Below are 27,523 nucleotides of genomic sequence, written 5' to 3'. Positions count from 1 at the left end.
CTGTATGTCGTAAGTTGTAACACATAGAAATAAACTGCATAATTACTTTTCAACATTTCAGACAACAGAACAGAGCAGATTTTGAGCATTAAACTGGTAATTTCCTGCATTCTAGAGACATTTTCTGCTCCAATTTACGGTGGAAATGTCTGTTTTTATATGAGGGAAAACTATATTGCACTGCATGTTTTCTTATTGTGCAAATAAACCTTTCTCAAAGAATTTTCATTTGTTAGTTAACATTTATTGGTGCAAGCTATTTTTCAGAACAAATTTAATTTTTTTTTAAAAAGTGATGGGGACAAAATCAGATATTTCAAAATGTGGTGGGGACATGTCCCCACATCCCCAGTGTAAATGACCCCTGTGGGGTCAGTGGACAAGTTAGGGTCAGACAGCAGTGTGGAGCTGTAGGCTCGTGTTTACTCCCTCAGAGGAGGGAGGTTGTTAAAAGTTTTATTATTTAATTTAAGTACTAATTTAAGTGTTCAGTTTTGTGTTTTCAGTTAAATCTTGTTACATGCTTGCTTTCTCCTTTAAGGATGTTCTGTTGCTAATTGAGTTTAATTTGATTATTATTTGTTTATTTTGGTTGCACAGAATCTCTGAAGTATAAATGATTTCTATTAGTATAATAATCTAACATTAAAATAAAATAATTTCATTGTTTGGCCTACTGTTAGCAGTGTTGGGCAGGAACTGTAATAATATTACTTTTCTCATTTTAGATTTACTAATTTTTCAGTAACTAGTAGTGTAACATTACTATTTCCAAAACAGTAATATTATTATTGTTACTAATCCAAGTAATGTACTGCATTACTGAATGCACCATCCTTGGCGTGAATGCACAGCTGGGCAGCAGATCAGCTGCACTGGACCTGATCAAGTCAGCTGTTACAATGTTACTATATTATATATCACTAACTACAGGAGACCATCTCCCAACACTGCTGGTACTCAACAACTGGCAGATGAGCTGAATGGCTTTTATTGTAGATTTTGAAAAGCCCACAGTCACACCTCCCCCCCACTCCAACACCATCTTCAAACAGTCACATTCCCCTCTCTGACCCCTCACCTACACTCAAGATCTGTGAAGAGGACGTGAGCCACCTCTTCCAAAGGCAGAAGATCAGGAAGGCTCCTGGCCCCGACGGTGTGTCTCCATCCTGTCTGTGCAGACCAGTTGGCCCCCATCTTCACACAGATCTTAAACAGGAGCTGCCCTCCTACTTCAAACGCTCCACAATCATCCTGGTCCCCAAAATACCCTCCATCTCTGGATTAAATGACTACAGTCCTGGTGCGCTGAAATCTGGGGCGGTGCCGGCAACGCGAATGAATTTGCGTGAGTAGATCATTTTCAGAGCGTGGTGTGGAGATGGCCAGGCAGAGTGAGCTGCCAAAGAGCAGGGAGCAGTGCTCCAGCTTTTGGACAAGAACACCTGGAGTTGGACTGGATTCTGCTCAACTACGCTGTTTGCTCGTGGGAGGAGCTCGGAGTTAACTGCTTTTATTGAATTAGCTTTTTACTGAAATTTTTGGGATTACAATGTTGATTTATCTTCACTCGAGCTTCTCAGCAGCTAGATTCCGTGCACATCCGGTTCCAGTGTTGTTGGTGTCATTTGGCACTACTTCATATTTATATAAAAACCGGACAAAACTGGACATTGCTGGGAGAAGAAAGCGAGGAGGTTGAGTGCTGCCTGGTGAGTTAAGAAAACATGTGTATGTAACTTTCCAGGTATCGCTGTACTTTACTGTGTACAAGTTAGCATAGAATAGCCCTGATCGATCCGAACTCCATTCAGAAAACAATTTCATTCTGCTGACAGACCTGACAAAGCTTGAATTCATATGTTTAACAAATCTGCATCATATTGTAGTTATTTCAGCATCAGTTTTACTCGTTTATTGCTATTTAATCACAGCAAAATTTTTGCTTTGGATTCATACAGCTGTAGTAATGGCGAGTTGTGTTTATTCGCGTTATCGCATTGTGTGTGAACACTCAGCAGTTGTCCAGCGATAAAACCCCCACGAGGAGAGCGTTGCGTGGATTAAATTTGCGTTTGGTCTGAATGCCGCATAACAGGTCAGTGGATAATGCAGTCAACTTGGGACTGCATTACATCCTGCAACACCTCGACTCTCCAGGGACATATACAAGGATCCTGTTCGTGGACTTCAGCTCGGCGTTCAACACCATCATTCCTGACATCCTCAGCACCAAACTCACCCAGCTCACTGTGCCAGCCTGGATCTGCCACCAGAAAGGACAGGAGCAGACAACAACGGACAGTCAGGACTGCAGAAAAGCATCTGTTCCAGCTTCTCCGCTCTGGTAGGGACTACAGAGCACTGTACACCAAAACCAACATACTTAGAACAGTTTCTTCCCACAAGCCATCGCTCTGATGAACAGCTGATTTCTGATTCACAGTGTCAGGAACAATTCCTGTGCAATAACCCAGTAACTGTGTCTCTAATCAGCCACCTGTTTACTGGCTAACACTTATTATTTATGCACCATTCTCTATTTCAGTGCTGTTCATACTGTTATATTGTCATATTGTAGATACTGTATACCAAATCCACCTACCTCAAGTCGTAACTCCTGCACAAATACTTACACCTATTTATTCCAGCATCCTTTGCACTATGCTTCATTGCACTGTGTACATGTATGCATATATATGTACCTGTATATCACATCCACCTCCGACATGTACATACTCCTGCATCCTTTGCACACTGCTCACTGCACTGTTGTGCAGTATATTTGTGTTGTCTACACTGAAGTCTGTGTCTGATTTTATTTTTATTTTTATTCTTGAGATTTTGTATTCGTGTCGTGAGCAATGTCCAATCCTGAGTCAAATTCCTCGTATGTGTTCACATACCTGGCAATAAAGTATTATATATTATTATATATTATATTCCAGTTACCAGTGTTGGGAAGTAACTAGTTACATGTAGTTTAGTCACGTAATTTAATTACAAATTAACTGTAAATAATATGTTACAGTTACTTTGGGAAAATGTGTATTTAAATCACAGTTACTTATGAAAATGTTCATGATAACTTCGGGGGTTTCATCTGAATATTTTCTGTAAAAAGGTCGGCTATATGTTGAATAATATTAATTGTACTGCTTTGCATGTTTTTCATGTTCACAATGTGTTTCTTTGTCAGTTCCAGCCACAGCTGTTTAGTAAAGTTTGATGCTGTACTGATGATTTTGATCGGTTCTCATGTCTGAATTTGCAGCGCCACTATCTGCCAGTTAAACTGTCCCCCAAACTGTCTTTTAAAAACTGTTGAAAAACAAGTGAATCTTTTATATATTCTAGATTCTTTACACAAAGTAAAGTATTTCAAGCCCTTTTGTGTTTACAGCTCATGGAAAAACTCTAGCATCTCAAAATTGATAAAGATTTTAGAATAAATACATTTCTGTATTGTAAATTACACAGAAATGTCAAACAGAGAAGAACTCCCTAATCAACTAATTAATTAACTCTCTCTCTCTCCACCCAGTTCTAAGTTCACTCCATTGGCTACCCATTCAATTTATACTTCTTTTACTGACTTTTAAATCCTTGAATGGCCTTGCCCCCTTCATCCTTATACACCTACCCATTTGATCAGGTCAGCTGACAAACTTCTCTGCCAAAAACGCTTCCTCACTGTCTGATTTTAAAACTTGTCTTAAAACCCATCTCTTCTATCTGGCTTTTGACCCTTGAGTTTGACATTTGGAGGAATGTAGTAGTTAAAGGTCTAAGTGCAGAGAAACCATTTATAAAGTTGGAAGAAATAATTAAGGGAATAACAAAGCTTCAGAGTAAAGGTGTTTCCTTTGATATCCATTGTTACCAAAACAGTGAACTATGAGAGGATAAAGTTTTAGAGAAATGCAGCTGTGAAAGTGATACCGGGAACAGCTCTGTATACACAAGATGGGAAATAGAAGGTCGATTTGACATTTAAACCCATAAAACAAAGTGACACACGAGATACAAATTCCAAAAACATTCGGGAACACTCGGCACATGAGAAAACAAACTCGAGAGAGCAGTTGGGGAAAAAATGTAATCACTGAAATTATATCCAAATGAATGTATGCAAAATGTCATGTTGACCTGTGAAACTACATGTTCACATGTGAAGGCCTCAGCTGAAGCCTTACTGGAGCAACAGGAAAACATCTAGATGTGGAAGTTTGAAAGTTATAAGTGTTATCATAGTATCACAGTTATCACAAAATGTTATAAGAAGTGTATATGTACCGTATAGAATATTCATGTTAAGAGAACAAACAAATCATGCTGTTTTACCTTAATTTCTATGTTTCACCCTTGATTTCTTGTGAGAACCATGTTGCCATCAAAGTTTAAAAAAAAGGTTTGTGTGTTTCATAGGAAGACTGAAGTTCTTCGAGGAAATGGGGGGGGGTCATGTACATAAGAGGGATATTTAGATTAATGACTTGTTTTGTTGAACTTTAATATCATGGAAAAGTACCTTGGACACCAAGATTGTAATGACGCAGTTCAGAAATCGGCCATGTTGCCTACGTGGCTGTTTTTAGGGGTTTATATTTGAGAAAGTGGCCGGTAGACTTGATTCCAGAGAGTGAAGGGAAAAGGTCTCCAACAAAATGTGTCAGTTCTCTATAAGAATTTGGAATAAGAAGCAAATATAATTTAATATAAATATAATGTTAAATTTAATGTCCAATGATTCTAGTAGGCTAATCTGAGTGAATTTGAGGGTCTTTGAGTAATCTTTAGGGTTTTCTGAATAGGAGGATACTAAAGTTGATCGTAACTACACTTCTTTTTTTCCATTCTAAATTTTTTATTTTCTTTAATTATAACTTTATGTAATCTATATTAATTGTCATTTTCATATATTTTGTACTTTTTGTATGTAAATTACTGAAAAATTAAGACAGACTAATGATTTTGAGCCTCTTGTTTATTACACAAAAGGCACCACTGGAACTCATTTCTTAGTGTTTTTAACTGTATACATTATTGATGTTTGCTTTTTATTCTTGGTACAGCACTTTGTGCAACTTTGTGATTGCTGTTAAAGTGCTCTATAAATAAATTTTGATTGATTGATTGAACTCAAAACACCTGCAAAGGTTTCTGAAGCCTTTAATCTCTCAGTCTGGTTCGGGTGCTCGCAATAAACTTTTCCACGGTATTCTAATTTTTTCATATGCTACTCTAAAAGATGCCTCTGCGTTTTAATGTCAAGCACTATTATGTCACATATGTGGGAGAAAATAGAACAAGGGAGACAGTCTTTAAATGTTTTTGTTTGTCCTTTTAAGACAGACAATTTAATATCAGCTGTTAAATGTGCCACAGGGGTCTTTACCATGCATCCATATGTGACGACTTAGGAGTGAGAACGGTTTGACAAAAGTGTCTATATTTAAGTTGGAATTTGAATACATGACTTGTTTGCAGTGGATATTTCGTTGACTATATCCATGTTTCAACTTTGCTATGGTTTAATGAAAACTGTTTCTCTCAAAAGACGCAGCAACTACTACTATATACCCAAGTTCAATCGACATAAATCTGACAAAAGTCTCAAATAGTCAACGCAATGATGTAATGCAAGTTTAACTTTGAAAAACTCATACAGTTGAGTTCAAAATCCCAAACTTGTCAGAGCTCTTTCAGTGTAAAAGAAGAAGTAAGCGGATAAAACTAAATGGGGCTGTAATGATTTACAGTTTATGAAATGAGTCTTTCATAACACACATATTACAGCATATGCATCAATACCAAACCAACAACTGTACAATGTGATCCAATTACACAGCCCTGCAATAAATCCGACCTGTGATATTGAACTGCAACACACTGAATGATATTTCTATAATTTGAGAAAACAACACTGAAGGGATTAATTAGAGTAATAAATGAATAGCTGATTAATAAAAAAAAACATGTTATCACCATCACATCTCATTCTTCAAGTTTATAAACTTCTGATATTCACATAGCAAATGTTAAATATTTGAGCATAAATACAGAAAATTCAAACTTAAAGAAATAAATCAGGTAAAACCTGTAGAAAGAAATGAAAAAATACTTTCATGGAGTCTGGAGTAATTATAATCTTTAAGTGTTTAATTACAACCAAAAATTAATAAATACAACACTTTTAAAAGGAGCTTTGTGAAACTGATTCTTTAGAGCTTTATTTAAATGATGAAGTGTAAAAACAGAATCATATTCATCAATAACTAATTTTATATCATTCTGTCTTTAAATAAATAATTACATTTTACAATAGAATTTTAAACTTTTAAATTGAACTATTATATTGATTGACATCCACACGCTGTCACGCCAAACATCAATTTTATCATGTAGTGAAAAACAAATATATATATATGTATAACTAACGTCAATGTATAACAACAGATAGTGTGAAGAAGTGGTCACATAGGTAGTATAGTTGCATTATTGCACTAATCCTTATTGGTCATAAAGCATTTTTTTGTACACTTGTACATTTGGATTTTTGTACTTTTTCTGTATTTTCATATTTATGTTTATGTGCCCAATATACCAAGGCAAACTCATTGTCTGTGAAATTGTACCTGTTATCTGATTCTGATTCTAATTTTTAAACATTTAAAAACTGAGGCGCAAGTTTGCCCTTTTTGGGACTGTGAGCTGCACTTTATCAGAGGTGCTGAAGTTAAAATGTATTGATTTTTGGTGAGATTTCTGCCTGATCACAATTTGTTGTTGGTTAGTTTCACATGCAACACGCAGTCCCAAACAGTCTGAAGGGGAAACTATCAGCAGAGCAATAACACAATGCACAGCGGAGTACAGGGCAGGTAGCCTTTTAAAATATTATTCTATTAGTCTTGTAATATTACGACTTACTGCTCAGTCAGAGCACAGATCTGTGGGAGAGATTCTGAATGTGCAGAAAGTTTTGAATATGAGCAGAAAACCTACTGAAACACAGGAGCTATTAAAGTCCAGGAGTTTCTAACTGAATTAAAACTGAATTAATCTTATTAATTAATTCTCATTGAGATGAAAAGGTGCCGAATGCACACTTTAAGAGGTGACTTCCCCAAACAAAGACACAAAGAGAAGGGAAGACTAAATCATGCCTGCATGTGTGCTGACTCAGCAGGGATGATTAAATAAATAAAAAGTTCATCAACAGGAGAAACCGATCTGAAAGCAGCAAAGAATGACTGAGAGCTGGACTAACTTAGATTCTGTTATAGTTTCAGATTTTGAAATGTCACCTGCCAAGTGTGCTTCCCTTTACATAAATAAAGATGTTTCCACCATAAATTGGTGCAGACGAATTCACATGAATACAGGAAATTAGATGTTTAATGCTCAAAATGATTGTCTCGTCTCGTGAGCAAAGTGTCTTTCCACACCCCTATTATTTACTAATACGTCAGTCAAACCTATTACAACCTTACAATTCAAATGTCAAATAACATACTAATTTTAACATGCTTACACATCTTCATTTTAAAGACAAAACAATTAATCAGTTAAGTGAAAAAATAGTCAAATCAAAATTATAACCAGACATCTTGGTAATCCTTAAACAAAAACAATTAAATATGAAAGGACAAAGAGGGAGATGGACAGCAGCAGAGGAACTGAGAGGGAAACCAGGTGAGAGGTTCCAGAGGTTGTACTGCTGCCAGAGGTTGAAGTGCCGCCAGAGGTTGTAGTGCTGCCAGAGGTTGAAGTGCCGCCAGAGGTTATAGTTCTGCCAGAGGTTGTAGTGCTACCAGAGGTTATAGTTCTGCCAGAGGTTGTAGTGCTACCAGAGGTATAGTTCTGCCAGAGGTTGTAGTGCTACCAGAGGTTGTAGTTCTGCCAGAGGTTGTAGTGCTACCAGAGGTTATAGTTCTGCCAGAGGTTGTAGTGCTACCAGAGGTTATAGTTCTGCCAGAGGTTGTAGTGCTACCAGAGGTTATAGTTCTGCCAGAGGTTGTAGTGCTACCAGAGGTTATAGTTCTGCCAGAGGTTGTAGTGCTACCAGAGGTTATAGTTCTGCCAGAGGTTGTAGTGCTGCCAGAGGTTGTACTGCTGCCAGAGGTAAAACTGCTCTCAGAGGTTGTAGCGCTGTCAGAGTTTGAAGTGTTCCCCGTGAAGACGACAAAGCCCGGCAGGTTGGTGGTGATCTGGCTGTTGATCCAGGACTGAAACTGGGACACTCGGGTGTAGACTGTGGGGAAGTTGGCCAGAGCACAGGGTACTCCAAAACTCACCACTCCTCCCTGGACCCAGATAGAGCCAGTTTTACTTACCAACGGGCCGCCTGAATCCCCCTGTAGTGAGAATTTAAATTCAGAGGCAAATTTTTCACTGCAATACACTATGTACTTTAATTACTTTGCAGATTCAGATTTGAAATACAAGATGTAATTTACAAATATATTTAGATGTTTTATTATAGGTTGAGGTATATATATATAACTTCCTTTTAGGAGGCAATAACCTCGAGCAGAACCATGGCTCAGGGTGGGCGGCCACCTGCCTCGACCGGTTTGGGGGGAGAGAGAGATAGAGAGCTAGCAAGAATGAGGGAGAGAGGACTGGAGGGGTAGGGGGTCGCAGTCTACACAATATCTGCACAGAAGTACAGACAGTAAAAGTAATAGTGGTAGAGGCTGAAAATTAATAATTGTATGGATAATTATAGTAATGTTAATTATAATAATAACAACAATAGGACTAGTAATAACAATTATGGCAGAGGGTGTCAAACAAGAACACGGGGGAAGCAGGTGACTCGCAACCACAGATCCAGACTCCACAGCTCCAAGACTACCGGAAAGGGGAGAAGTTGAGTTAGTAACATGCAGTAATGGGATGAGGTTGCATACAGAGGGAGAGAAAGTAGAGGAGAGAGGAGCTCAGTGCATCATGGGAAATCCCCTGGCAGTCTAGGCCTATAGCAGCATAACTAAGGGATGGTTCAGGAGTCACCTGAGCCAGCCCTAACTATAAGCTTTATCAAAGAGGAAAGTCTATTGATTAGTGCTGATTGAAGAGTGGTTTGCAGAAAAACTCACGTAGCAGGCGTCCATTCCTCCCTGGGGGAAACCGGCACACATCATGTTGTTTGTGATTAAACCGTATATAGCATTACAATCACTGTTGGACACGATGGGAACACTAACCTCCTGCAGATAGTCTGGGTAAGGAAGTGAAACTGAAAAAGAAAAGAGACCTAAATTGAGTCTGTATTTTTCTTGTTGTCAACACTATGTGTCTCACAGCCTGATCTTGTTCTTCTAGACACTCTCTGCTGCCCTGGTTCACATGTTCACTATGAACACACACACTGCAGTTTATTCTGACTCAGTCCCACAGACACTGTCCTGCTGTCCCAAATACTCACGTGGTTTCCAACTTCACGTAGTCCCCAACTAATGCACTATATCCTCCTGTTTGTCTGATAGAAACTACAGTCAGCAACTGTTTTAGGAAATTACTGAGCCTTTTTAAACATGAAATATTTGTAAGGTGTTTTTAAAGATGTTTGTCTTCAGTAGGAACCAATGGGCTCGGAGCTGAGAGCCATAGACAGGAAGTCAGACAGTGTTGAGAGACATACATATTTTTGTAAATGTAAATGCTCTGTTCTTGTATAGCGCCTTTCTAGGCTTTTCAACCACTCAAAGCGCTTTTACACTACATTCACCAGTCATACACATTCATACACTGGCGGAACAGCCGCCAGGGGCAAATGTTTTGCTACGTTTTGTCGGTGCTGAACTTGCCCACTGTGAGATAGTTAGAGATAGACAGATAGTTTACCTAAGTATTTTCATTTTATGCTACTCTATACAACCATACTGCTACATCTCAGAGGCACATATTTTTATGTATTTTTACTCTTTAATCTTGATGATTACATGTCGAAATGTCGACCTAAGAAGAGCACTAATCAGCTAATTAACTCAAAACACCTGCAAACGTTTCCTGCAAAGCTCAAAGGAACTTTTGCAGGATATTCAAAGCTTTTGAGATACAATACAATACCCAGAAGCCTCGGCTGCATAATGAGATGGAGAAGAAGCCAGTAAAAGGTGTGAATCAGAATCTGATCAAAAATGGCGCCTTTGCAACATGTTGTTGCAAAACACAACAATTAAAACTAAATTACTACATGCAATCATTCAATTTTAACAATACATTTAAAAATGACAATAACAATTCTCACCGTTATCTTGGATGTTTCCCCATCCGGTGACCCAGCAGGTCGTCCCTGAATTAAAGACGCTGCCATCTGCTGCCAAACACACTGGGCTGATGTAGTCTGTGAAGGTAACAGGTGAGGACAGCTGCAACAAGGCTATGTCGTTGTTGTATGAGTAGGCGTCATAGTCGGGATTTATGATGATCTTGGAAACAGTCCGCGACACCTCGTTAGGGTTCGAGAGCTCCTGGGAGTCACGTCCGAGGTAAACGATGAGATCGGATGTGCTGGTCCTGAGAAACAGAAAAGACAAAAAAAATTTCACATTCTACACCCCTGTAACTGTTGTTATTTTTAATTGTTATCTGTCATAATAACATTTTATTCTTAACGAAACTCACAAAACTTTGCACAAAATTGAAACAAACCTACAAATACGCCCCTGGGAGTGGTTCCCTAAACCCAACAGGAAGTCGGCCATTTTGAATGGTAATTTTTAGGGGATTTATGGGCCCGTACTTTAGAGAAATAATCCCATCAACTTATTTTTGCTGTGCAATAATAATACATTGACAATCAACATATATTTTTAGTCAACAACCGACTGTCAAATCAAATATTTCAAGTATATTTACTGTCAGTTTTCACATCAAACTGGAGGGATAATAAATAATAACTACTCTAAATTCTAAATTTAAGTAAACTAAAATAAAGACTAATTTCAGAAAAAAATGAATAAAAACTGTAGCTTGAAATGATGTACACGAATGTACATGTAAGAATCTGTACATTCATGATTAAAAGCCATGTGAAATCTCTTTTGTCTTTCGTCTCCTCAATTTGTGTGTGTTTACAAAACTTCTCTAGTGAATCTCGCGGCTTAACTCGCAATACTTATTGGAATGCACAGATTTGATTGGCTGAGCAGCATCACATGAGACGATTGGAGCACATGCGATTGGTCTGTGAGTTTCCTGGGTCGCTAAACCAGTACAGTAAATGCTAGAAAAGCTGCGCGGGTTAAAAAAGAAATGCTCCGTCACGAGGTAGTAAGTCTCAATAATAAATCGGCTGTGGGTCGGTTCGGAAAGGATAGCGAATAGGTCAGGACGCGGACCGCGGTACGCCTGTTAGTGACCACTGCCCTAAACCCAACAGGAAGTCTGCCATTTTGAATTGAAATTTTTTTACAGGCTCCATACTTTAAAGGTTCAGTGTGTACTATTTCTGAGGATCTACTGACAGAAATGCAATATAAGATCCATGTTGTCATTTGGACAAATGAAATGAGCACACGCGTTATTTAGCATGAGAGCCGACAGTCTGTGGATCGTTATAGCATGAAGCCACACAGAGTCGGGACAGATAAAGACAGCTGATGGCAGAAATCAATGTTGTGGATTTTCCCAAATGGAAGACTATTATGTGGGACAGATGTTTTCAAAGCGGTGTTGAAGTAGTCTGTTTTCTGCTGGACAGGTAATTAACTTAAGTTTGTCAGACTTTAGTGGTGCAAATGAAAACTGATAGCTTTAGCTAGAAGCTGGCCATAATCACAGAGAGCTGTGACATGTTTCCCCTGTCAGTGGTGTAAATAGCTGGATTAATTTCATGTCGCCTAGTTACTCTCCAGCCTGTGGGTTGGCATTGCCGGTTACGTTGAAACAATCAGCTGATCAGTAAAGTTAATAGGCAATAAAACCGTATGGTTAGCTTAGAGCATGGAAGCATCAGCTGAAATTAATGCCCTGGTAGAAAACACGTAACATTAGCTGGATTGGTTTATTCTCCAGCGCTATGCTTTGGCTTGTGGTGTAAAATCTGTAGTTGGATTAATTACATGTAGTTACTCTCTCTCTCTCCAGCGCTCTGTTTTGGCTTTGTCTGTTAGTTCATGACAATTAGCTGATCGCTAATTGGCAATAAAACGGCAGCTTCCAGTATCGGAGCTAAGATCAGCAGCTAAACATTTACCGCGCTGGTAGAAAAAATATGTAGTTGGATTGTAATTTCATGTAGTTCTTCTCCAGCGCTCTGTTATGACTTTGTTAGGTGGACAGAAATGTGCCGTTAGCTTCCTGACAGCTTATGAATATTATTGGTAATGCAACGGTAACAGCAGGGAAGCTCAGATCAGCAGCTAAACGTCACATTTTACTGCCCTGGTGGAAAACATGTATTTCATTCCACTGCTAATGGTGATATATAACAAGACCTGTGCCTATCAAGTGACCAATAATGAATACTTTCAGAATTTGCATAAAAAAATACATTATTGGATATTGTTTTGCCACTGTACACACAAATGTGTAATTACATTTGTGTGCAAATGGTGAAACAATAGTTGAAAAGAGGTGGGGACATAAGGCCTGAGAATAGGGGTGTGATGAAAGACTTTGGTCACGAGAACAAGACGAGAAGATATTTTAACACTATTCTAAGAAATATTCGATGATGAAATATATAATTTTGAGCATTAAACACTTAATTTCCTGCATTCTGGAGACATTTTCTGCACCAATTTATGGAGTAAATGTCTTTATTTATATGAATGGCAGCACAAAATTCAGGTAGCAGGTGACAATTCAAAATAATAAAATAAAATGTTGTGCAGTAAAATCAGTAGCTTGTTTTTTTTAACTTAAGTTACTTTCTTATTGTGCAAATAAACCTTTCTCAACGCATTTTCATTTGTGATTTAACATTTCTTGTTCCAAGCTTTTTCAGAAAATATTTTAACCAATTTCACTTTCAAAAAACGATGTCCAGTGTAAATGACACCAATGTTAACAGATTTGTAACATTTCATGTATGTGGCTGGTACACAATGCTCAATAGTTTTTTAAGAGCACACATTTATAACAAAGTTATACATGCAGTTAAAACAATGGCTGTCCATCTGAGCATGTAGAGTCTGTGTGCTCTCTGTCTGTTTGTCTGCTGTTACTGTCTTCCTCTACTGCAGAGTTAATTACAACCCGAACATTTTTGTGCAACTGTTTTCTTCCTACCTCTACCACACCCCTCTCTGTGTCTGCTAGGCCTACAGTAGCATCCTTCCTCACTGCACTGGCCCTGCCTCTTTCTTTCTCTCTCCCTGTATTTTTCGGCCCTGTTGACTTTCTCCATCAGCAGTAGGCTGTTTTATAAAGTGGATGAAATGACACTGCACTCGTGATTTCCACCCGCAATACAGTTTTCACCCGCGGGTGCTTGGAGGAGGATTGTTAATGAGGAAGCCAATTGAAACCGAACCAACATTGTACCCAGTTGCACCTGCACCAAAGTGTTCACTGTTGCTTTACCTGGTCCGTGCTTGTGAAATATCCACCGTCTGAGTCTTAGATGATCATTTCTCTCAGCGTTTTTCTGCAAAATGCTTAAATGGGTCACCAAATATAGTTGGGCGCCTCAACCCTCACCCCTAAATAAATGGCCTCTGGCATATGCCAGAATTGCGAGATGGCCAATCCGACCCTGGTCCCAGCATACAACTTTAAAGGGGCCTTATGGAGTTTCCAGCGGCCACTAGCGGTGCGGTTTTAAGATTGCTACCAGGCGTGTGCTCGTACGCGTGCTTGCTTGAACTCATGAGCGAGCATAATCCGAAACACAACCGCTTTCATACAGAAATACCACAATAAACGCAGAAACACCAGCATGCAAGCTGTGGCTTTTCTCCAGACATGTTCAGGCTCTGTTACTTCAACGCAGGTTGAACTAATCCATGCTCGTTCCACGATCGCAGTACATTTACTGCATTAATCGACGTGCTACAGCGTTAGCTTGCATGCTGCTTTCAGTTACTATCTGTGTATCTGTCACCGGAGGCTCAGCAATGTCAGCACAGCTAATTGTATTGGATGATAAGCAGGGCTCTCAAGTTTTATCAAAAGTTTGGAGTGAGATAAGGCGTGTTAGAGGAGGAGCCACTCAAATATTTGCAGCAGCGGCCCCTCTGCCCTTGCCAATTCTCTCAGGATTTTACTAGCAGTTAGATTTTACCTATAGTTAATAACTAAGCCGTACAAATAGAAATGATAACAATAGGTAAATCTGATAAAAGACTATTTATATAAACATGTATTTCAAAATATGTATCAAAACTAAAAAGAAATTTTTCCCCAAAAGAGTCCACTGAACAGCAGTGCTCTGTACACATCGACCTACAGTAGGTAATCCAAGATGTGTGTGTGAGTAGGCTACACTTTTCAGCTTATGAATGGTGTTTTGTTTGTTGCATATTTTAATGCCTTGATGAGGGGTAGGGGGCTCCCACTTAAAACACTGTGGCTCAAGGTCAGCTATTTTCACCATCATAATGGATGACCGCTTTCTGTCCAGAGCCAAAATATAGAAATACATCTCTAGTCCTTTCCTTAGTTTCAGGTTGCCAAAGCTTAGCCCAGTGGTGGACAGTAACAAAGTACTAGGCTACTGTAGCTACTTAAGTACACAAGGTATTTGTACTGAACTCGAGTGTTTTCTTATCATGTCACTTTCTACTTCTTCTTCACCACATCTCAAAGGTAAATATTTTACTTTTTATCTTTACAAATGCTCACTTTGTTCTTACTCGACATCATCTGGACCTGTTTGGTCTGATGGGCTTCAGCACATAAACCTTTATTGTTGTTTTGAATCCTTACGTGGGTCTGTGTTTTGCTGTGAGCCCAACCCGATCACATCCCAGGCATCACATATACACGCTTTGGAAAAGACGTGTCTATTGTACGCAAAACAGCGATTTTGCATGTATGTGATACGCTACAGTTTGCAATAGCGTTGTAACACATGGGCAATGTGTTAGCAGGTAGGGTTAGCCAGTCGACATGCATACAGGTGCTGGTCATATAATTAGAATATCATCAAAAAGTATATTTATTTCAGTAATTCCATTCAAAAAGTGAAACTTGTACATTCATTCCATACAGACTGATATATTTCAAGTGTTCATTCCTTTTAATTTTGATGATTATAACTGACAACTAATGAAAATCCCAAATTCAGTATCTCAGGAAATTAGAATATTGTGAAAAGGTTCATTATTGAAGACACCTGGTGCCACACTCTAATCAGCTAATTAACTCAAAACACCTGCAAAGGCCTTTAAATGGTCTAGTTCTGTAGGTGTAGGTGTACACAATCATGGGGAAGACTGCTGACTTGACAGCTGTCCAAAAGACGACCATTGACACCTTGCACAAGGAGGGCAAGAAACAAAAGGTCATTGCTAAAGAGGCTGGCTGTTCACAGAGCTCTGTGTCCAAGCACATTTATAGAGAGGCGAAGGGAAGGAAAAGATGTGGTTGAAAAAAAGTGTACAAGCAATAGGGATAACCGCACCCTGGAGAGGATTGTGAAACAAAACCCATTCAAAAATGTGGGGGAGATTCACAGAGTGGACTGCAGCTGGAGTCAGTGCTTCAAGAACCACCACGCACAGACGTATGCAGGACATGGGTTTCAGCTGTCGCATTCCTTGTATCAAGCCACTCTTGAACAAGACACAGCGTGAGAAGCGTCTCGCCTGGGCTAAAGACAAAAAGGGCTGGACTGCTGCTGAGTGGTTCAAAGTTATGTTCTCTGATGAAAGTAAATTTTGCATTTCCTTTGGAAATCAAGGTCCCAGAGTCTGGAGGAAGAGAGGAGAGGCACAGAATCCACGTTGCTTGAAGTCCAGTGTAAAGTTTCCACAGTCAGTGATGGTTTGGGGTGCCATGTCATCTGCTGCTGTTGGTCCACTGTGTTTTCTGAGGTCCAAGGTCAACGCAGCCGTCTACCAGGAAGTTTTAGAGCACTTCATGCTTCCTGCTGCTGATCAACTTTATGGAGATGCAGATTTCATTTTCCAACAGGACTTGGCACCTGCACACAGTGCCAAAGCTACCAGTACCTGGTTTAAGGACCATGCTATCCCTGTTCTTAATTGGCCAGCAAACTCGCCTGACCGTAACCCTATAGAAATCTATGGGGTATTGTGAGAGGAAGATGTGATACGCCAGACCCAACAATGCAGAAGAGCTGAAGGCCACTATCAGAGCAACCTGGGCTCTCATTACACCTGAGCAGGGCCACAGACTGATCGACTCCATGCCACGCTGCATTGCTGCAATAGGAGCCCCAACTAAGTATTGAGTGCTGTACATGCTCATACTTTTCATGTTCATACTTTTCAGTTGGCCAACATTTCTAAAAATCATATTTTTGTATTGGTCTTAAGTAATATTTTAATTTTCGGAGATACTGAATTTAGGATTTTCATTAGTTGTCAGTTTTAACCATCACAATTAAATGAAATAAACATTTGAAATATATCAGTCTGTGTGTAATGAATGAATATAATATCCAAGTTTCACTGTTTGAATGGAATTACTGAAATAAATCAACTTTTTGATGATATTCTAATTATATGACCAGCACCTGTATTTAGGTTTACGCACTTATGTGATGGTTAAGGTGAGGGTAAATTGCCTCGGGGGGTTGTCAACTCCTTAAACAAAAACATAGCTAGCTAGCTAGCTAGTTAGCTACCGGAAGCGCTACTGTCGTTTCCGGTAACCCCAATGTGTCATATACACACACGGCCTGGATGTGTCTCATACACACGCACCTGGGGCGTCTACTATCCATGCAAAATCGTTGTTTTGCGTACAATGGACACGGCTTTTCCAAAGCCATGTATATGTGGCGCCTGAGCATGAGAACTGACTGGTGAGCCGGTCGTTTTATGGTGTTAGTGGACTGCATATCTTTAACTGCTGTGTTGTTGCTGTAGTATGGGAGAGGCTCGGGGGCACGGACAGGGCTGAATCCGACCCATTGTCAACACATTAAAACCAGAATTAGTGGCTGATGCAAGCAACAGAGAAAACAGGTGTGTGCGTCATTTCTAAGTGAGTTTTGAGCCCATTGACAATAAGGCAATGAAAATTTGATTAATATCATTGAAAAACTTACATATAGTCCCTTTAATTTAATAATGTCAATGTAGCAGTTGCAGAGCAGTTGAGAAATAAAAGGCTTGCTGAGGAAAATGCCACTTTTAAATCAACTTTTGAAAAAGTGCATTTTAGAATTTAAAGTATAATGTAATGACAAAAATCACAAAAATAATTGTAATGCTTTAAAGAGGTCATATTATGCTTTTTTGCTGCCTCCCCTCAACCCCACCCTCGCTACTGAATGTTAGACAGTGACTGTTACTGAGCTGTAGAGGCAGTGCAGAGTTAAAACTTTACCACTCTGAAACTCTTACTCCAGTGTTGGTTGCTAAGCTGGTTGGGGAACATACAGCTGAACCTAACCAAAGCCGGGTTTACCGGCTTGTCAAGACCCGCCCTACTCTGCTTCTGATTGGCTAGTAGTCCTTAACTAGGAACTGCGCATGTGCAACTCCCAACAAAGATCATTTAGAAGTGAGATGCATCCCTCCGTAGCTAAAACAGAACTATCAAAACACAGGGTGAAAAGAGCAGCAATGTGCAGCATGACAAAAAATATGCTGTTTGTTGAAAATGTAATCATGTAAATCATGTTCTGGTACAAATCCTATTAAAATGTATGAACCTGAAAATTAGCATAATATGAAAAATTTAATGTAATGCTGGAAATATATTTTCTAAGAAATACACAATATGACATAATACTGTAATAAATTGCTGAAATAATTGCTAAATTCAAATACAAGTACATTTTTTTCGTCTTAAAATAGTAACAACTATTTCTTCTAATTAGGGACTAAGAGGGGGAATTAAAGGATTAAAAGTCAGGATGAGAGCTCACCTGGAGAAACAGTGAGCAGCACTCAGGACCCACTGGTCATTGATCAAGGAGCCTCCACAGAAATGAAATCCGCAGCTCTGCAGACTAGCCATCCAGGGCCACGACCCTGCAGGAGCATTCACCCCTCCTACAATCCTGGTGTTTAGTGGCGCAATGCCACAAACTGGATGGAAACAATCAGAATTCATATAACAACCAATGCTCTTTTTGTCGGTGTATTATTTCTCTCTGGTTTGTTATCGTCTGTCATGTGTGTTTCTGATTTGTTTCAAAGGTCCAATGTGTAGGAATTCTATGGGGAAAACCTGTAACACCAAAGATAGCGGTTGTATGCACATACTGCCCCTCTTGCAAACAAGCCAATCGTGTGCTTTTAAACAACCAAGAGGTGAACCATATTAAGCCAATTTTATAGTGACAACAAAGAAGCACTCTGGATAGATCCGTAAATGAAGCCTATGTCGTGAAACCTTTCACATGGGTAGAAGAAGTATAACCTGTGGGGAAAGACCTTATTTTCGGGCAAAATCATCAAAAATTTGTGTTTTTTTTATTTATCAGATTTTACTGCTGATTCTATACATGCAGTTTTTATGTCCTGCTGACTTGTGAAAGTGCAGTTATGGTTCTTTCCCCATTGATTTAGGTAGAGAGCTGATCTTGTTAGTCCAAGATAGCTGCTGAGTGGCAGGACTTGAAACCAGTTTCTCCCGCTGTCTCTCTTGTACTGTGCAATTAGAAATAATTGTTGTCGGTATATTGCTTAGTTGTTAGTGCGCTTAGTTTTTGAGGTTCATTAGAGCCGTCTTGTAAAGTCAGTTAAGATAGAGTGCTCTTTTCCAAATGTTTGCACACAAAGTATGCGTCGCCTGCTGGACAAATGCAAACTTCACTTAGAGCACTAATAAAATTGCTGGGGTACAGTATTTTGAGAAAGTTTGCTACATTTCCATTGCAAAATGCACATACATATGAAACACATAACGGTATACGGGGTCAGCTGCCAGTGTGTGTTGAAGCTGGTGAGCAAATGACAAAATCTAAAATCTTTCACGTTTTAGCAAAAGTGAAACGGGACTGCGACATACATAGTATGTAAATATTTAACTTTATTTAAGGCACTCTACACCAACCAAACTATGGAACTCCACACAAGATCAGATGCAGAGAAGATAATGTCCATGTTTCAGCTCTTATTTTGAAAGGCTTATTGAGGCATTACTGTTTTACCACAGAGTGTGAATATGATGTACATTTATGGTAAAACAGTGTCAAAATGATTTGTGGTTAAATGCAAAGCCTGCCCTCCAACAATCTTGGTGTTGAGCGTAGGCTGACCACACAGTGAGGAGAGGGACAGTAAAGACACAGGGTGAACAATATGGGGTTGACAGCAAATACTAACAATAATGAAACTATAAACAAAATGTTTATGTCCCAAAAACTTGTTTAAAATGTCCCAAAGGACAGACAAACAGGAAGTAAAAAAAGTGAGCATAAAACTTTGACTTACCATCTAGTTGTGACTGAGACTCTGAAAATCACAAAAACAAACAGAAAACACTTTGTGTTTATATGTAAATGTCTCAGGCTACATTGACATGTTGTATTTACAGGGGTGGAAATATGTGATCATCTGTAACATTTATTACTAAACTCAAACTGAAAGAGTTTTGATTAGTGACACTTTAAACCCGGTCCTCTCTCAGCTAAAAGAGAGGGAAAATCATTTTACAGTTAGAGAAAAGAAGATTTCAATATTCCCTTAAAAATCATTACGCCCACAAAAACGTAAATATGGGTCCTAATAAGTTGCTTGAGCAATTCAACTTTACGGCTACACAAACTATTTTTCTGGTGAGGATGGACATAAAAGTCCATATGTTATTCTGCTACTGCTTATACTGCTGATAATCATACAACTACTACTACTACTGTTAGTTATAAATGTAACCTGAGCCCCGTTTCAGGGAGTAGTGATAATTCTGAGTAAATTAGCCTGAGATGAGGGAAACTGAGATGAGCGTTTTTCTGTTTCAGAGAGCAAGATCAGGTAGGGGAGCACGGGGACCAACCTAATGCGGGGTAAGATGTAACAGGGACATTTTATGTAGTTGCACAGGGTCGGGCAGGTTGTGTTTCAGGTTAGTTTATCAAAGAGCCAGCAGACGGTGTCTCGCCAATTATTTAGAGAGATTGGACTTATTTTTGTCAAGTTACACAGGGAAGAATATCAATTTCTGTATCATACTTATTTTTAGATTACTGAGCTGTGTGTGTAAGTCACTGAATCCAATCATGTATTACCTTAATAACCATCTTTTTGCCTAAAACATAGCACAGTTTTGAAACATTTGACCAACAGGCTTAAAGAAAAACTCACCAGAGCGGGATTAGTTATAACACTGTGTTACAACTAACTCCTGTCGATATTTATACAGTGGGTACGGAAAGTATTCAGACCCCTTTAAATTTTTCACTCTTTGTTTCATTGCAGCCATTTTCCAAAAATCAAAAAAGTAATGTACACTCAGCACCCCATCTTGACAGAAAAAAACAGAAATGTAGAAATTTTTGCAAATTTATTAAAAAAGAAAAACTGAAATATCACATGGTCATAAGTATTCAGACCCTTTGCTCAGTATTTAGTAGAAGCACCCTTTTGATCTAATACAGCCATGAGTCATTTTGGGAAAGATGCAACAAGTTTTTCACATCTGGATTTGGGTATCCTCTGCCATTCCTCCTTGCAGATCCTCTCCAGTTCTGTCAGGTTGGATGGTAAACGTTGGTGGACAGCCATTTTCAGGTCTCTCCAGAGATGCTCAATTGGGTTTAAGTCAGGGCTCTGGCTGGGCCATTCAAGAACAGCCACGGAGTTGTTGTGAAGCCACTCCTTCGTTATTTTAGCGGTGCGCTTAGGGTCATTGTCTTGTTGGAAGGTAAACCTTCGGCCCAGTCTGAGGTCCAGAGCACTCTGGAAAAGGTTTTCGTCCAGGATATCCCTGTACTTGGCCGCATTCATCTTTCCCTCGATTGCAACCAGTCGTCCTGTCCCTGCAGCTGAAAAACACCCCCACAGCATGATGCTGCCACCACCATGCTTCACTGTTGAGACTGTATTGGACAGGTGATGAGCAGTGCCTGGTTTTCTCCACACATACCGCTTAGAATTAAGGCCAAAAAGTTCTATCTTGGTCTCATCAGACCAGAGGATCTTATTTATCACCATCTTGGAGTCCTTCAGGTGTTTTTAGCAAACTCCATGCGGGCTTTCATGTGTCTTGCACTGAGGAGAGGCTTCCGTCGGGCCACTCTGCCATAAAGCCCCGACTGGTGGATTGCTGCAGTGATGGTTGACTTACTACAACTTTCTCCCATCTCCCAACTGCATCTCTGGAGCTCAGCCACAGTGACCTTTGGGTTCTTCTTTACCTCTCTCACCAAGGCTCTTCTCCCCCGATAGCTCAGTTTGGCCGGACGGCCAGCTCTAGGAAGGGTTCTGGTCGTCCCAAACGTCTTCCATTTGAGGATTATGGAGGCCACTGTGCTCTTAGGAACCTTAAGTGCAGCAGAAATTGCCACAATTCTGTCTCTGAGCTCTTCAGGCAGTTCCTTTGACCTCATGATTCTCATATGCTCTGACATGCACTGTGAGCTGTAAGGTCTTATATAGACAGGTGTGTGGCTTTCCTAATCAAGTCCAATCAGTATAATCAAACACAGCTGGACTCAAATGAAGGTGTAGAACCATCTCAAGGATGATCAGAAGAAATAGACAGCACCTGAGTTAAATATGAGTGTCACGGCAAAGGGTCTGAATACTTATGACCATGTGATATTTCAGTTTTTCTTTTTTAATAAATTTGCAAAAATTTCTACATTTCTGTTTTTTTCTGTCAAGATGGGGTGCTGAGTGTACATTACTGAGAAATAAAATGAACTTTTTTGATTTTTGGAAAATGGCTGCAATGAAACAAAGAGTGAAAAATTTAAAGGGGTCTGAATACTTTCCGTACCCACTGTATATATTTTGATGTGTGGCTATAATCCATCTATCCATTGGTCCATCCGTTTGAATATAAATCCATGATAGACCATGAGTTAGATGGAAAGATATCTCTCTTTCCTTGATAGATGAAAAATATTATTATGGATTATCATGGATGGAAAGAGATAGCCTAATATCTACAAATATCAATCCATCTACCACTGCTGACCACTGCACCACCGCGCCACCCTTCTATAAAACTTTGATTAATCAAACAATATATATATTTTTAATTATTTAGACTAAACCAAAATGTGTTAGGTCGTGCTCCACTCTCCCCTAACTCCAGCAACTGATGCTGTGAACCTAACCTTCTCTGGAGGAGGTGAGCTTCACAGCATCAGTTGAAAAACCGTCAGTTTCTCTCTGACTCCTCCCCTCCTGCGGAGCCTGAGGCGGCTGTCTGATAAACCGTTTCAATTCCTCATTCATACTGTCGCTATCAAAACACATATCTGAACGCATTTACATCTTTAAAAACTTTGAAATACCAGTTAGATAGGCTATTCGTTTTTTAACCCAAACATGATCTTGAACATGACAGCTTTATTGATCGATCTGTCACTGATGTAAGGACGGGTCTCTGCACATCGTGGATTTATCCTCAGCCCAGAATAAAATCAATGTTCCATCTTTAGGTAGCCTAAAACACTGTGACAGTTACACTGAAAACACTTAGCCTACTGTGGGCTACATTACTGCAGTAATCACTGTTCAATATGTAACCTATTATAATATATTATGATATATATATTATTACCTATAATATGTATGTAATATGAGCATGACTGTGGTGCAGCTGATCATTAGGCTATTACCTGCTCATAGTCTGAATGTGTTTTGACAGCATTAATAAATAAAAAATAGAGGTCTAAACCGGCAGGTTGACCCTATAGACACATTTTCCCCTGCAAAAAAAAATTGATTGGCTAACCTGCTGGGTGTGACTGTGACTTTATAATCACAGGTTCATGAGTAAACTGTGTCTTATAGCCTACCTATTTTCATAATCAGGTAGCCGATTGCAACCAGCATTTAGTCCCGTCAGGTTACAGCTTATTAAATATAGCCGTCCTATTGAAACTCCAATGTAATGGGCTGTAGGAGAATTCCAGCACTTTATCATTCATTAAGGAAAGTCCAGTCTGGTAAGTGATTAATGAGCAACGCTGTATAAAAAGTAGCCTACTAATGTTAAAGTATTGACCCTTCTCCACTCCTGCGTTTTAGTGCCAATCATGGTCTGCGTTGGCACGCATTCATATTTCTAGCTCTACCTGATTAAAATGGAGGCTCTGCCTTTATTTACCCATTGCTGTGGTGAATTATAGTATCGGAGCTCCATAGCAGTAGCACATAAGTTACCATGGTGATTTATTCTGTGCAGCCAGGCTTAGTTAACCCTGGTGCCTTATCTGTTCAGTCAGCGGTCACGCTGATCAGAAACCAATGTGTTTTTTTCAGTTATTCCATATTCTCATGTATGTGTTTTGCATATTTTTCATTAGCCTGTATTAAAAAAGCAGTTTCACGCGTGCACCATACTTTGCACACAACAAGCATCAGCGAGTAGGTTTATGTGGAATGAAAACACATGTAAAGAAAAATGATAAATAAAAGACAAAGTAACACGGGCACAGTAATAAAACAGCGAAAGAAAGTGTGACAGCCAACAGCAGACCGACTGAATGTGTGAGAAGCAGAAGAAGAAAAATATCACTGCTCTTAACTGAAACTGTCATAATTATAATGTTATATTGTGCCTCAAAAGTGAGCACCGGACGTTACATGTCACTCAAGAAATGTATGGCACACATACTATATAGGAGATAACCTATATATGTATAGGATACATATATATATATATATGTACTATATATAAATATATATATATATATGTACCCACTTCAATAAGGAGGCTATATTGTGCACTGTTTATTCATGAAACAACAGGGAGAGGATACCACAATGTTTTTTTGACCTGGGATCATCTGCTGCGAGCTTGTGAAAGAAAATGCTGATTAATACATTGTGTTACAGTCATGTTTACAGCGTGCTTTGCAGTGATCACTTCTCTTATAGTTGCTGGATTTCCAAGTCAATTTCCTCAGAGCCTCTTTTTATCTCCACATCTAAGTCCAAGTTCTGCCAGGGTTGTTATTGATATTTTATTTTCTTAATTTTTTCAAGTGCAGTTCAGACATCTGACAGTTTGTAAAACATATATAAATTAGCACAGCAGGAAGTGTTCACCTGTGAATGTCCTTCAGGTAAAACTTACTACATTGCCAGACTTGTTATCAGATTGTAGGACTACAGCCTCAGGTTCAAGATACAAATATGATACTGTATTTCCTATGGGCACCATATCACTGACTTCTTATCTATTAGCCATGTTGACTAAACAACCACACCATTTTAACAAAATTGACCAGCTCTCTGCCTCGGCCTACTATATATAGCCTATATACTTTATGAAAGCATTTGTTAAAAATGCTGCTCGCAATGAAAAATGTTAAATAACTGAAAATGCTTTAAGAAAGGTTTGTTTGCACAATAAGAAAACATGCAATGTAAAGATAGAAGAAACAAATGTACATTGTCCAAAAAAAGCAACTTAAGCCAAAAGAACAAGCTGCTGATTACTGCATTATATTTTTATACTTTGAATTGTCACCTGCCAGCTGAATTTTGTGTTTCCTTTTTATAAAAATTGCTGTTTTAATACTGTGGCTGTGTTTCTTTCTTTTAATATTATGTGCATTTTTTCATGATGAACTTTGTTTACACACAGTGAGTAACAGCAAATAAAGTATGCTGCACATGTCTTTTCCATTTCAGCATCAATGAATCTGTGAGATTCAAGAAAGCTGTTGACGCCCATTTAGAATTACTTACACCTGGCTTGACATAGTCGCACCTCCTGAGCCTGGTTTGGCCTTTATGAAATGGAAAAGCCAGGATGCAGTGATCACACTAGGTCAAGCCTAGCTTTATCTCTTATCCTGGACTTCTAAATTCTGCTTTTGTGAAACAGTCCTCTGGTCTTCCTTTTTTTGTTGTTGTTGTTATTCCTTTACCCATCTCTGGTTTTCAGCGAGATCGCTTTGTGTTTCTTGTATTGACTTTTTGTTTTGTAATAAATTTGATTTATTCTTGAATCTCTTTTATCACCCCTAATTCATTTTTATTTGCTATTCCCACATCCCCCAGATAATAGAGATATAAAACAACTGAACTTACTGACAAATTTCAGCTCTGGTTCAACTTAAAACTAATATCATTACTTTATTATAATTACTAATATTTACTTAATATAATAAAGTAACTTATGAACTTGCATGTTCTGCAAGTGGAAGATTTTGTGTCTGTTTCATGCTGGCTTGTCAATCAGATGAGCAAATTGCAGACAGATTTTATAGGTAAAGCTTCATAAATATAAGTTTTGTACTTTTCATCACTACAGTTTTGTAAAAAGTTTAAATAAATTCTGGATTTCCACAAGCAAGTGATACTTTTTCCTCTAACAACTACCAGACAGCAGTCATCAGATCTCAAACATAATTAACTCAGGTGTGCACAGTGAGGAGGGTTCTTACCTTGTGTCAGGAGAGTCAGCAGAGCTGCCACACAGATCACTTTGTAGAAAGCCATAACTGTAAATGCATATCATCAGATCTGCACCACCATAAATACCCTTCTTCTCCCCTCCCTCTCACCTTCTGTCTACCTCCAACACAAACACAACTGTCCAATGACACACCTGACACCACTCTTATCACTTGTTTTACATGAATTGAGTTTATTTGGACAGGGACTCACTTGTTATCTGCCACTAAATTGTCTGTGAAGATTCTCAGTCATCCAGGTCAAAGTTATCCAAGGAAGGTTATAATCAAGGGCAACTGGACCTGGTTCAAGAGACTGGAAGACGTTTCATCCCTCATCCAAGAGACTTCTTCAGTTCAGTCTGACTGGTAGGGAAACTCAGCTATTTACATTTTTTTTACTCCTTACACACGTTTTCAAAACCACGTCTCCTTTTTTCAGAACAATTCCCAAAACTGCTCACACAAAATGCAAAATGCCTCATATCTCCTTTAAAACAAAACACTGCATTCAAAATGCCCTAAACACATCTCAAAATGAAGTATTTGCATCAAATGGTAAATACTTTTTTCATATTAGTACATTTTTGGATATCATGCACACACTGCTGTTCTAAATCTAGAGTGAAAATAGCTGAGAGGGGTTGAAAAGTACACTGTAAACACGAATGCAGTGTTGAAACAGAAAATATTTATTTGGCAAAGCATTACTGTACAGTAACAGTAGCAGCATACAAGAAAAGAAACATGAAAAATGTGTGTGTGTGTGTGTGTGTGTGTGTGTGTGTGCAGTATAGTTGTACAAAATATTGTAGTAAAGCAGGATAATAATCCTCATTCATTCAATGCAGTGCAGTAAATGGATGGCTTGGCGGTACAAACTTTTATGCAATAATATCTTAAAAGATTAGTTTGCACCCCTAATGTACTTCATTAACCTCAGCTCCATTGTCCCTCTTTATTAACAACCAGTCAGACAAAATAATTATCAGGATGTACAGTATGTTACTGAACCTTGCTTAATGCTGTTTTGTGTGTACAGACTCCCCGCTGGAAATTGACTCCCGTCTTAGCTCCACTCTGCTCCAACTTGAAGATTTCCTTTTTTTTTAACTCACAAATGTTCAGAAAGTTGGTGTAACTACAGTCTTCTAGATGTCTCAGTGTTTTACTTTATCAATGCATCAAAACGTCCTTCAATTAGTCTGACCAATATATATTTTTGTATTATTCTAACTCAGTTTCAAGTTAAAACAACTCCACTAAATTTATACTACTTTCCCTTTAAAGTTAAGAGGATTTGAATCCAAATTTTGTTTCGGTTTACATGTATAAGGTCATGGTCAGGTACCTCCTACAATGGTGGAACTAGTCAAGGTAAAGTCAAAGGTAAGTTTAGCTACTTACATAACAGATAAAAACACTAATTGCTGACTATATGTTTCACATGGGAAACAAACACCGCTCTCCTGCTTGAAAGTCCGGTTTCTGACCCACCTGTCCACCCCAACCACCTCCTTACATGGACTTTACTGTTATACATTATACACCTTTAGTGTTACAAAAATGACTCTACAGGGCTCCCCACTACTTTACAAACTGATACCAGGGGTCTTGACCATGCATCCATATGTGATGACTTGGAGTGAGAACGGTGTGACAAAAGTGTCTATATTTAAGTTGTAATTTGAATACAGGACTTGTCTGCAGTGGATAAATAGGTGAGTATACCCAGCTTTCAACTGGTTTTCAAATGGTTTAATGAAAACTGTTTCTCTCAAAAGACGCAGCAACTACTACTATATACCCAAGTCCAATCAACATATATCTCAAATAGTC

General features: G+C 38.9%; 1 protein-coding gene across 2 annotated transcripts; it reads right to left on the bottom strand.

Moving 5' to 3' along the window:
- Positions 1-6,144: 6,144 nt before the first annotated feature.
- LOC119896556 (trypsin-3-like) lies at positions 6,145-25,808 on the bottom strand. 2 transcript variants are annotated; one of them, XM_038710030.1, is made up of 7 exons: positions 25,676-25,808; positions 19,539-19,559; positions 18,026-18,188; positions 10,265-10,533; positions 9,111-9,250; positions 8,343-8,363; positions 7,949-8,260 (listed from the first exon to the last, which is right to left on the bottom strand). In XM_038710030.1, exons 1-7 carry the CDS (start codon positions 25,728-25,730, stop codon positions 8,078-8,080), a joined length of 852 nt encoding a protein of 283 aa, XP_038565958.1. In that variant the 5' UTR covers positions 25,731-25,808; the 3' UTR covers positions 7,949-8,077. The 2 variants fall into 2 exon arrangements, with proteins under 2 accessions (XP_038565957.1, XP_038565958.1); XM_038710029.1 differs by having other exon boundaries at positions 6,145-8,363.
- Positions 25,809-27,523: the final 1,715 nt, after the last annotated feature.

The sequence above is a fragment of the Micropterus salmoides genome, unplaced genomic scaffold (genome assembly GCF_014851395.1).
Source record: "Micropterus salmoides isolate LMB-PRFRI ecotype aquatic unplaced genomic scaffold, ASM1485139v1 Ms_hic_scaffold_10, whole genome shotgun sequence".
NCBI lineage: Eukaryota > Metazoa > Chordata > Actinopteri > Centrarchiformes > Centrarchidae > Micropterus > Micropterus salmoides.
The sequence above is the reverse complement of the archived record's forward strand: the minus strand, read 5'-3'. Positions and strand labels throughout refer to the sequence as shown.

What these genes read in the sequence shown, in the direction of transcription:
- LOC119896556 (XM_038710029.1), bottom strand. Translation starts at nt 25,730, where the DNA reads ATGGCTTTCTACAAAGTGATCTGTGTGGCAGCTCTGCTGACTCTCCTG. An exon ending in GCTGACTCTCCTGACACAAG is followed by an intron (nt 19,560 to 25,675) that starts GTAAGAACCCTC and finishes TGTGATTTTCAG; the next exon opens with AGTCTCAGTCACAACTAGAT. An exon ending in GGGAAACATCCAAGATAACG is followed by an intron (nt 9,251 to 10,264) that starts GTGAGAATTGTT and finishes TTTCTTTTTCAG; the next exon opens with TTTCACTTCCTTACCCAGAC.